This window comes from Oryx dammah, unplaced genomic scaffold (genome assembly GCF_014754425.2).
Source record: "Oryx dammah isolate SB20612 unplaced genomic scaffold, SCBI_Odam_1.1 HiC_scaffold_22, whole genome shotgun sequence".
Classification (NCBI taxonomy): domain Eukaryota; kingdom Metazoa; phylum Chordata; class Mammalia; order Artiodactyla; family Bovidae; genus Oryx; species Oryx dammah.
Genome location: NW_024070206.1, coordinates 35,905,365 through 35,917,805, shown reverse-complemented (window position 1 = coordinate 35,917,805; position 12,441 = coordinate 35,905,365). Strand labels below are relative to the sequence as shown.

Sequence of the window (12,441 nt, the reverse complement as noted above, 5' to 3'; positions counted from 1 at the left end):
AATAAAGATGATGATATGATAATAAAGGCATGATTTTAAAAGTACATAAGAAAATCTACTTAAAAGATATAAAATGCTGTAACAAAAAAATCAGAGTATGAAAGAGGAAAAGGTGAAAACATAAAGATGCTAAAAGTATCAAATAAGAGCTTAAAATGCGCTATTTATCATTGACTTAGTTACATGAGGCTGCTTAAGGCTGTGTTCTGATATAACTGAGTAGCATTCTAGAGAGAGGGTTCCTCAGTAAACATGAGAAGAAATGAATTAGGAAATCAAAAATAAAAAATTTTAACAGCATGAAAATAAAATGATTTCTTCCCTTATATGGACTGCAAATTATAACTAGATTTGATAACTCCTAATTATTCTTTATATGTTGAAACCCATCCCCACCTTGCAATTCAGAAAGGATAATGAAGGCATATGAATCATTTTATTGCTGTAAACATAACTCTTTAGAAATTACAAACCAACTTAAAATAGCCAACAGATGACCATGCAAGGAATTAGGACCCAAACAATCCCAAAATATTTATACTGAAAATGGAAGAAAAGCACCTTGTTATAAACATCACCCAAGATGAATATTAGAGTTTAAAACTAGTTGTAAAATAGCGAAAGAAAAATAAGTTAGACTAAGTACAGTTTGATGATAAAGTGTTTAGTAATTCAAATATAACAAAATGGAGGAATGTAGACAACTAAACAATAGCTTATTCATTGTTTTAAAATTATTTGATGGAGAATAGATTGATCCACTTATGCTTTCATCCTAACATGATTTGAATAACTTAGAACTGGAAGACAAATTCTCTTTCACGGACCCGTGTATTCTAATACAATGTGAAATAAGTCTTACAAACACCAGGAGTCCCTCAAAAGTTAGAATTGATTAAATAGGCATGAGGAAATGTGGCAATACCTTCAAACGTTCGTTCTGGGTTTCATATGTTTTTCTGAAAAAGTGAGGGCTGTTTTAGCCAAGATTATAACACCTTTAAACTCCTGCTAAAGTCAATGGCTGTCATATATGTTATACCCTGACTAACATTCAAATATTGGTATAAACTTAGAAATGAATTGTATATGTAGCAACTGGAAACATCCAGAATGAATATGTAATTTTTGAGGCTATATAATTAAATTGTGTCAGAATAGTACACTGAATAAAGATTATGAGGCTAAAAACTTTATACAAAAATGTAGAGCAGATGTCCAGATGAAGGCCTATAAATGACCCCAAACAGATACTTTTTCTATAAATTTTTCAATGCAAATATCATTATATCAGGCAAGCTAATACTACCTAGCAGATGTATTTGAAATTCAGTGTCAAAATTAGCTCAAAATGGAGAGTAGGATGTTTTGTAAATATTAAACACTTTATTTTCAAACTATATATACATAACATATAAATAACTCTTTCTTCCTTCTCTTTTGTTAGGAGCAAGCTGATCTGAGACTCAGCTTGCAATATGGATTTGAAATATAACTATTCATTTATAAAGATATATTCATATCCTTACATCTATGGAATGATATAAGGTATATGAATTAGAGTAAAGCATCTAAAGAGAAGGATTAAATTCTTCCTAAAGGCTGATCATTAAAAAAATTACATGACTTTAAATGACTTAGAATGGTTGCTGTCTTAAAAAGACTATTTTAAAATTTAGGGATAAAGAATTAAAACATCAATGTGTAGTCCTGAAAAAAAATTTTTTTATTTTGAAATTATCTTCCTAGGAAGATTGATGACTAATACTGCCATTTTTCTCTTGTATCTCCCATGATTTTATGTAACTAATGGGTCTTAATAACAATAGTTATTAAAAATAGTCACTCTGGCATTTGTTAGATTATCTAAAAAATGCTTCTGGAAGATATCAGGAGTCTTAAGAAAATACTTCTGTATGATATGTCATATCAAAGGGACAATACTAGCAATTAATTAATAATTATTTTTATTTCTTCAAACTCCTGGATCTAGGCATACTCAAGTATGCTTTATTTCTGGAAAGATTACCCATTATTAATGGAAACTCTAAATGAGATAAATAAAAGAAAGACTCCCTGTGAATGATTTTATTTACACCTCTGCATTTTGGCATGCTAAAGACTATCAAAATTTTACATAGTCTACAGAGTCAATATAAGATGTATATTGTGGATTTGAAAATATTGATATCATTTGCTGTAACATAGAGCACAATAGCTCTGGGTAAAATAATTCACTCACAATCCCCCTTTGACAAGTGTTGGAAGTCCAATAACTATTCTTTGATCTTATAACACTCTGGAAAATTAAGTAATTGGGGAAGACTAATCCTTAAAAGATTTTTGTCATATCTAGTTTCACATTAGTGAGCACATATTAACACTGAATTTAGAAAAGAGAAAAAAATGCCTCTACCATACAATAGTAAATTTACCTCTAAGAATGCTTTGATTCTATTCAGAGATTTTTTTAACCAGGTAACATTATATAGCAAATTTACAGAGATGACTTACCATAAATAGCATGTTACTAAAATTTTGAAGTTATAAAAATATATCATAATATATAATTTGGAAACTATTTATAAATTGGAGCATAGATAATCCAAGAGCTTATGACAACTCAGGAATGTAAAATTTAGGCTAGTGAGAAAATTCAGTTTGAGGGTGGAATAGAATAAGAAAATGGTTTGTCTAGTACAACTTCACTCAGGTTAACACAATATCATCAACTCTGTTAAAAGTTCCTAGTTGACCTCTTCAAAATAGCAGCAGAGGGTTGTTTTAAAAAGTATGAAACTTAATTAAAACCAATAGTATGGTATTAATTTACTGAAACATTCTAGCTCCCCCCATTAAACATTTTACATTTTCTAAAAACAATTTTTTTAGATCCCCTTCAAATAATCTCCCCAAAGCATAACTATACTGCAGGCTTTTTCTCACAGCTCCTCCCAAATCCTTTATTTTAAGTTAGAAAATGTGTAATAAAGAGCTGGAAATATAAAGGAATAACACTAAAAACACAATCTGAAACTACAATGCGATTCCCATCTGCTTCTTTGGAAGATAATTTACCACTAGTGATGACAACCGTGTCAGGTGTTACTTGCTTCAGTCAGAGAAGTACACTTGGTAGGTTCTCCTTTATTAGGTCAGAGTCACAGTGGTAAAGGGAGAAATGAGTGTGATACCCTGCAACCTCACCAGTATACAATATTCATCCCTATTGCATCTACCACTAAACGCAAACTAGAATCAGAGGAGTCCTTGACTCCATAGAACTGTAGCTGAAGCTCCAGTGCAGGGTCCAGGCTCACACAGCACCAGTTCACCCCTAGTCAGTCTCTCTGTTGTCACTCTTTCAGGGAATTTCCCGCCCAGGAAACATTTCCTAATTTGAGGTTTGTTTCATCTAATGCCGTTATTAAGCTGGGAGTGGCTGGTCACTTCTGGACTTGGATGTGTAGCCAGGTTTTTACTCTTTAATGGTTAAAGTGAAAGTGAAAGTATTAGTAGCTCAGTTGTGTCGGACTCTTTGCGACCCCATGGGCTGTAGCGCACCAGTCTCCTCTGTCCATGGGATTTTTCCAGGCAAGAATACTGGAGTGGGTTGCCATTCCCTTCTCCGGGGATCTTCCTGACCCAGGATTGAACCCGGGTCTCCGGCATTGCAGGCAGATTCTTCACCCACTGAGCTATGAGGGAAGCCCTCTTTAATGGTTAACCCTGGTCTAAATATGTGGTTGAGATTTTATTTATATCATCTGTGGCACTGACCAGACCAGGCATTTGGGGCACATTTCAAATTCTTCCCACATACTTGAGTGTCTATTGCATGTTTAGTTGTCTTTAAATATTGCCTGAGCTATATGAAATTTCAAAACCAAGCAAGGAAAATGATGATCATTGCCATCTTAAGGTCAGTGTTCTGTTCCATGTGCTGGAGATACTCTAGAGGCCACACAAAAGCACAGAAGACCCTACAGGCACAAAGAAGCCCCTGTCTCAAGTTTTAGTTCATGGTCATGATTGCCTTAGTATTAATATACAAAAAAAAAAGTTATAAAGGCTCAGGAGAGCTCTTGCCCAACGGCACTGTTTCCATCGATTTTTCTCACTGTGGTGTCTCACCTTGTGCCACAATTTTCTTAGCACGTGGTTGTGCATCCTAAATCACATTGTTAGTTTTGTGGTGATGGGAATTAAACCTAAATCACAACGATGGTGAAAGAAGCATGCTGGGGTCCCTGGCTACTTGGTATACTGAACTGTACTGTACTTTGTGATTCGACTCCGGGTTGTGGTAGGGGAGGCGGAACCGAGGGTGTTGCTAAAGTGATGCTCAGAGGAACCCCTCAAGTGGCCGATGGTGGCTGTGCCCCCTAGGCTGCTACTCAGGCCCCCCCCACCTCCTAGGCTGCCCAGCCCGATGCCGCCACCACTTCCTCCACCGGCACTGCCCAGCAGGCTGCTGCTGCCGGTGATGCCGGAGCCGGAAACTACCCTCTCGGTCACAATCACGTTGTGGGTGTTCGATAACTCAGGGTGCATGCTCAGATTGCCCACTATGCCGGAAGTTGGCTGGATCACTCTTTCCGTCACTACTACATTCGAAGACTGCCTAGGATCAGGGATGGTCAGAGTGGTGGGCAGACTTGAACTTGGTGCTATTACCCTTTCTGTCACTATCACGTTTGACCCGTCTCTCAAGTCAGGCATCTCTAGCATCCCCTGCAAGTCAGCACCGGAGAGCGGGCCGACTACCCGCTCTGTCACTACCACGCCTGATGCGTGTCGGTTATCGTGAATGTGGACAGCGGGCTTCAGAGTGCCCGAGGAGGTGTAAGACTCGGTCACGGTGACATTACCATAGCCCAGAGGATCAGGAATCGGCGTAGGGTGCTGTATCCCAGGTCCCGAGGGGTAGGTGTTCTCAGAGATGACGGTGGTGGTGCCGAAACGTGGGGAGATGGGTGGGTGTCCACCACCAGTGGGCTCTATTCCCTGCGGAGGGCAGACCGGCTCAGTGCTGTCCGGTGGCCAAGAGGGATCAGAGTCTGGAAATGGCTCAACGTCTTTTCCTAGGCTGATGTCTGCCAACTTCTTAAACTTCGGCCCCAGTGTATCCAAGAAGCTGTCATCCAAGTCTTCTCCAATGAAGCTACAACAGCCCACAGAGCCCGCAGGGGAGCCTGCACCTTCAATATCGTAGATGAGCAGACAGTCGTTGGATGGGCGCCCTTCCTCTTCATCCGCATAAGCGTATGCTTTCTGAATTTGTAGATGAAAGAGAAAATGGAATGATGAATACATTTTTAATAGTAATAGAGGTCTTTATCATTATTTCTTCTTCCAGGGGTTTACCAGAAAACTACACGTAAAGCAAAATTCTAACATCTTCCAGAGACCCTTGTTGTTTAGTTGCTAAGTTGTGTCTGACTCTTTGCAACCCCATGGACTGTAGCCCACCAGGTTCCTCTCTCCATGGGATTTTCCAGGCAAGGATACTGGAGTAGGCTGCCATTTCCTTCTCCACAGACTCTTTAGAAGTCGTTATGTAATTAATTGAAAGAGTTTGGTTAGAAATTACCTTAACCGTAATTTTGATAATATATTTTGATATTTATTTAGATGGACTTTTTCATGTTGGTGCACTTTGGACACAAAATCATGAAAAGAATCACATGAATTATTTTTCAACCAATTTAGAAGGACATACTTACACAGAATTTAAAGTATGCCAGAATTGTATATTTTTTGGATTTGTTTAAAAGACAGTTTATAGTTGATTTGGGTTCATTTGGGATTGTACTTGTCTTCCTTCAGATGAAGTGAATATGGTGATTTATTTCAATGTGGTTTTTAAAGCAAGATAAGAGGAGAATTTGACACTGGGTCTATGCTACTTTGAGGTTCAAAATCGAAGGTGACCAAAGACAGTTCTTAAAAATGGAACTTCTGTCAAGTCAAAGTGAAAACACACAGACGTGTGTGCTTTTATCTCGTCTCTCTTGTCTGCAATACTGGATTGCAAACTTTCAGGTTAAACAGAAACACCTAGCAAACCACTCATTGTGCCATTTCAATTCAGAATTATGTTTTGAGTCTTTACTGTTTGCCAGACACTCTATTAGGAAGTTGGCAATAAAGTAATGAGCAAAACCAGGTAAAGTTCCTTTCTCATAGGGCTTACATTTCAGTAGGATGAACCAGAAAATAACACATAAAGGTATCTGTCAGAAGGTGCAGAGTAAAGGAATAGAGAGATGGGGTTTCTCTTTCAGACAGAGTGGTCAGAGAAAGCATCTCATAAAGTGATGTTTGTTCAGAAACTGGAGTAAAGTCACTGGGAGAGTAAAGCAGAGAGAGAGAGGGTTCTGGACAGAAGGAGCTACAAGTGCAAAAGTTTTGAGGCAGAAATTGTACTTTTCATGCAAATAATATTCATATGTACAGACACAGATAAGAAATCTGCCTATGGATTTCAGCAACAGTCTTCTTATTATTTGCTACTATTTGAAAGATTTTTACTGGTATTTCAGTTCAAAATATCAGCCACTGGGTTCAATCCCTGGGTCGGGAAGATTCCCTGGAGAAGGAAATGGCAACCACTCCACTATTCTTGCCTGGAAAATCCCATGGACAGAGGAGCCTGGTAGACTACAGCCCATGGAGTCAGACATAGACACGACTGAGTGACTTTTTCACTGTTTTTCTGATTAGGAGAGTTAATAAAGGTGTTTTAGGCCAGGATGTATACGGACATAAAGGTATGAGAGACAGTCTCAGAGGTAAGAAATTTTTGAAGGTTTAAGTGCCCTATGAAGTATGCTACTGCTAAGTCGCTTCAGTCGTGTCCGATTCTGTGCTACCCCATAGACGGCAGCCCACCAGGCTCCCCCATCCCTGGGATTCTCCAGGCAAGAACACTGGAGTGGGTTGCCATTTCCTTCTCCAATGCATGAAAGTGAAAAGTGAAAGTGAAGTCGCTCAGTCATGTCCGACTCTGTGCGACCCCATAGACGGCAGCCCACCAGGCTCCTCTGTCCATGGGATTTTCCAGGCAAGAGTACTGGAGTGGGGTGCCATTGCCTTCTCCGCTATGAAGTATAACTAAGGGCAATTCTGTCTCTACCTGGAGATAGAAAAATTAATTCTCTTTGGTTCTTAGACTATCCTAGAAGTGTACTATGGCTCTTGGGCCTACTCTTTCTTTTTTTAAAAAAATTTTATTGGAGTATTGTTGCTTTACAATGCTTTTGTCAGTTTCAGCTGTATAGTAAAGGGAATCAGTTATATGTGTTTATATATATATATATATATATATATATCCCCTTTTTAAATTGCCTTTACTCTTACTGCATTACTCCTTTACTCTGTGCTTGAAACTGAGCCAGGTACCAGCAACGTACTGTAGAGCATGTATGGACATGGGCATGTGACTAACAGATTCTAACAATGGAACATTCCATAAAACGTACAGACAAAGTACTACAGAAATACACATATAGAAACAGCAATCCTATTTTGAATGAGAGGATGAACAGTTAACAATTTCAGAAAGGTGGAAATGTTTGAAGTGGATTGAAAGATGAGTGGGGGTTGGTAAGAGAGATGATCAGATAGAAGCATTCCAGGACGAGCATAGCATGAAAAAAGACATGGAGGGGAGTGGACCAGTGTGAATAAGGCAGAGACGCTTGGCAAGTGGGGTTGTTGGTAAGGAGTAACTGGAGGTGTGAGGGCAGAGGTCAGTTGGTTAACGGCTGTGTGAAGGAATTTTGGATTTTATTCCACAGGCAAAACAGAGCTGGGAGCCACTGGCTGTTTTAAAGCAGGGGAGTGCCGTGTGTGGGGTCGCACATAGTCGGACACGACTGAAGCGACTTAGCAGCAGCAGCAGCAAAGTGCTCAAGTCAGAGTTTTAGAAATGTTTTTCAACTGGAATATAGATTGCCAGCATCTATATCTAAAGACGAGAGGCTGGGAACCTAGTTAGGAGATGGCCACCATAACCTCGTTAAAAGCAGTGGGGGTCTAGGGTAGAGATGGGGCTTCCTTGATGGCTCAACGGTGGAGAATCCACCTGCAATGCAGGAGACAGAGGAGATGGGTTCAATTCCTGGGTCGGAAAGATCCCCTGGAGGAAGAAATGGCAACCCACTCCAGTATTCTTGCCTGAAAAATCCCTTGGACAGAGGAGCCTGGTGGGATATAGTCCAAAGGGTCGTAGAGTTGGGCATGACTGAGCTACTGAGTGTGGGGTAAAGATATGGGTGCAGGATGGAGGGAAGGCATGGGGTCAGAGAGCTTACCTGGCAGAAGTAACTTTCCATGAAGTTCATATTTAGCCCTCCTTCTCTACATTCCCTCATAGAATTTCTTCTTAGTGTTCCAGTATATTCTTGACATATCTCAGGTCCTCCTGACATTTTAACTCCATCTGTTAGTTCAAATCCTGTTGTTCTTTCTCCTCCTCCCACATCTTGCATTTCTCTGCCACCATACTCATTTGTGTAAACTCCTAAAAGTGTTGATCAAATTAAATTTTACTTTCCAGTAAACTATATTTTAAATCTAGTAAACTACATTTTCTCTAGCGTATTGTAAACTAAAAATTCGTAACTTACTCTAATGTATAATTTCTTCATTTAGGTATGCAGTTGTGAGCGAGCAAAGAAATAAAATGAAGGTAGTACATAAAGAATGGAAATTATAAATATGATATTGAGTTCAAAATAATATTATTAACCAATTTGTTAATTCAGTAATTATTTGTTGTCTGTTCTGTGTGTTAGTCAGTCACGTCTGACTCTTTGTGACTCCCTGGACTGTAGCCCACCAGTATCCTCTGTCCATGGAATTCTCCAGGCAAGAGTACTGGAGTGGGTAGCCATACCTTCTCCAGCGAATTTTCCCAACTCAGGGATCGAACCCAGGTTTCCTGCACTGCAGGTGGAATTTTTTACTGTCTGAGCTACCAGGGAAGCCCATCATTTGTTGAGAGGTTACTGTATGTTGTACTGGGATAAGAGGGCTCCCTAGAGGTTACAAAACCCTATCTATACTTTAGAGAGTCTGATTTCAAATTGGAGGAAAATACCCAAATTCTAAAAGTTAAAGAAAAAGTATAAGAATACTCAGTGTATATATATTAGACTCTAGCACAGGCACTCCAAAGCTTTCAGAGAAGAAAACCTGGCTATGGTGAGGGCAAAGGTTTGCATGGAGACTCTGGGATTTGCATTTGAATGTGAGGAGTGAGTAGAAGGCTGTTATAGTATTCCATATAGATGAGATAAAAGGGTGGCCTAGACTCTGCAAGTGCCATTGACAGAGAGTGTTGACAGTGGAACAGTCCTATGGCTTTCATTTTTTTTTTTTTTTTTGGCTTTCATATTTTAAAGCTCTTGAGTTTAGGTACAGCATTTCTCACTTCTTATTCTGGTGCTGTTCATTGTGCTTTGTTCAAGGTTTGTAGACTTAATAAGGGAGTAAATGCATAAAAAAATCCTCGTGGATTTGAAGATTTGTCAAGTCTTGAGAACAGATTGGGTGTCAATGAATAGGAAGCTATGAGAGTCAACAATGAGTTTCTGCTTTTGAGGTGGAAGGTGTTGGTGTCATTAACAAAAATGGATGCCTCATGGGGAGAAATAAGTTTAAAGACTAGCATCTCCCGCCTTTTGAATGTGGTCCAGTTCTGTGAGTTATAAACATTCTATGTCTTTTCCATTTTGAAGAGTTCAAAGTGGAAAGGTCATGATCACAAGTTTGAGAAGGACTGAAAAAAAGCAACACAGAATTGGTAACATTTATTTACCTTGAAAAGAAGCAAGATGGTACAATTATTTTCAAAATATGAGTTTTTAATTAATTGCTCTTTTTATTAGACTGATTTTCTGAATTGTAGAAGCAGAGGCTAGCCTCAATAAATGAGCATACATCTGTTTAATAGGGTTGTTTTTAAGTTCAAATGAGTAGTTTTTAATAAATAACAATTGCTCTATTAAACAAAAAAATCTCAACCAAAATTGACTTTTGTACTTCTCTATTTACAGAAATCCCAATCATCACCTGTGTACTTTCTGATGATTACGCAAGATTTAAAAAAATACCAGCTTAAAAGAATAATAATTACTGTAGGTTTTTCTTTATCATTTAATTTGCAAATTAGTCATCTAAAAAAGAATGATAGGAACAATTGTAAAGATAAGACGGTTGGGAAATAGTAAGGTATACAAAGACAGAGAACAGAGTTCCTTCTTAGTAATTGAATTGTTAAAACTTTAAAAATTGTTCTTACCTGAGTTGTCAACGTACTCAATTACATTTGCATTGGTGCCTGGTATGCATGGTACACCAATATTGGTCAGAGCCTAAAGGACAGGAAACATTTTCCCATTTGTAATGATTCTTTTCTTTCAATGATTATACAGTGGGCTTGTTCTCAAATTATCTGAGACATTCAAAAGAAAAACGCCGAAAGCAATGTGAACCTTATTGATAAAGGCTTTCTTGGTTACTGTCATCCAATTCTGATGTACCTTTGATTTCTCTTGGTTCTCCCTTTTGGCTCTCTCAGAAAAAGAACAGTCTAGACTGTGAGTGATTCCCTGTGTCCTGGTTCAAGAGTTTTGAAGCCTGTGAAGGGGCCACCTGTTATTGATGAACACTTACCCCAGGATCGGCCTGTGCACCTTCCACTGCCCACGAGTGAATTGCTCCGTCGGAACATTCAGGAACAGGCTCAAAGCCAGCCCCGCCGCCAGGAGCACCTCCACAGTCACAGCAGATCAGCAAGAACGGGACCACTGATGGGGAAAAGACAGGAATATTGGAATTACCAGTGGGACCACAGTAAAACAAAATGACCTACCCTTATGATTAAATTTGAATCCCTAATTTAACTCCACTTGATCAATAACCTCAGATATGCAGATGACACCACCGTTATGGCAGAAAGTGAAGAGGAACTAAAAAGCCTCTGATGAAAATGAAAGTGGAGAGTGAAAAAGTTGGCTTAAAGCTCAACATTAAGAAAATGAAGATCATGGCATCCGGTCCCATCACTTCATGGGAAATAGATGGGGAAACAGTGGAAACAGTGTCAGACTTTATTTTTTTGAGCTCCAAAATCACTGCAGATGGTGACTGCAGCTGTGAAATTAAAAGACGCTTACTCCTTGGAAGAAAAGTTATGACCAACCTAGATAGCATATTGAAAAGCAGAGACATTACTTTGCCAACAAAGGTCCATCTAGTCAAGGCTATGATTTTTCCTGTGGTCATGTATGGATGTGAGAGTTGGACTGTGAAGAAGGCTGAGTGCCGAAGAATTGATGCTTTTGAACTGTGGTGTTGGAGAAGACTCTTGAGAGTCCCTTGGACTGCAAGGAGATCCAACCAGTCCATTCTGAAGGAGATCAGCCCTGGGATTTCTTTGGAAGGAATGATGCTAAAGCTGAAACTCCAGTACTTTGGCCGCCTCATGCGAAGAGTTGACTCATTGGAAAAGACCCTGATGCTGGGAAGGATTGGAGGCAGGAGGAGAAGGGGATGACTGAGGATGAGATGGCTGGATGGCATCACTGACTCGATGGATGTGAGTCTGAGTGAACTCCGGGAGTTGGTGATGGACAGGGAGGCCTGGCGTGCTGCGATTCATGGGGTCGCAAAGAGTCAGACACGACGGAGTGACTGAACTGAACTGATTCTAACATAATTATGAAAGTTTCAGAAAACAAGCTGAATATTGTGAGATAGCAAAATCAGTGTGAGCTTCAGACTGCAGTCAATTTTTACTTGTTACAGAGTATTCCAATTACAGATGGTATTATACTATTAAAACAGATGAGTTCCCCCCCCCCGCCCCCGTCATTACTTAGGGAAGTATTAAAGGAGAAATATTCCTCAGAGATTGTAACATTTGGCTCATCTCCACTCTGTCATCCTCTAAAGCAATGTTAAAGACGACTTGGAGAATCCATTGAACATTATACCCTCATATCTAGATCCTTGACTAGGTCCTCTCTAGTGACCACAGGATGTGGTCTGCCTCTCTCTCTTTAAAAAAATTTAAATTTATTTGCTTAATTATTTTATTATTTTTGGCTGTGCTGGGTTTCTTGTTGCTGCACGCAGGGGCTTTTCTCCGGTTGTGGCAATTGGGGGCTACTCTTTAGTTGTGGCGTGTGGGCTTTTCACTGCTCTGGCTTCTCTTGTCGCTGAATACAGGCTCTAGGCCCACAGGCTTCAGTAGCTGTGGCTTGTGGACTCAGTAGCTGAAGCTCCCAGGCCCCGGAGAACAGAATCAAGAGCTGTGTTGCGTAGGCTGTGTCTCGGGAGCATGTGAGATCTTCCCGGATCAGGACTTGAACCCATGTCTCCTGCATTGGCAGGCAGATTCTTTACCACTGAGCCACCAGGGGAACCTGT

General features: G+C 39.6%; 1 protein-coding gene across 1 annotated transcript in view; it reads right to left on the bottom strand.

The window, feature by feature from the left end:
* Positions 1-417: 417 nt before the first annotated feature.
* The window catches only part of DSG1 (desmoglein 1), a 44,708-nt gene continuing 32,684 nt past the window's right edge, over positions 418-12,441 (bottom strand). The window contains exons 12-15 of the mRNA XM_040264795.1: positions 10,684-10,817; positions 10,310-10,382; positions 8,319-8,527; positions 418-5,274 (exon numbers count right to left, since the gene is read on the bottom strand). Of these exons, the coding sequence (XP_040120729.1) occupies positions 4,255-5,274; positions 8,319-8,527; positions 10,310-10,382; positions 10,684-10,817 (1,436 nt within the window). The 3' untranslated portion in view covers positions 418-4,254. The remainder of the gene's footprint in view (positions 5,275-8,318; positions 8,528-10,309; positions 10,383-10,683; positions 10,818-12,441) is intronic.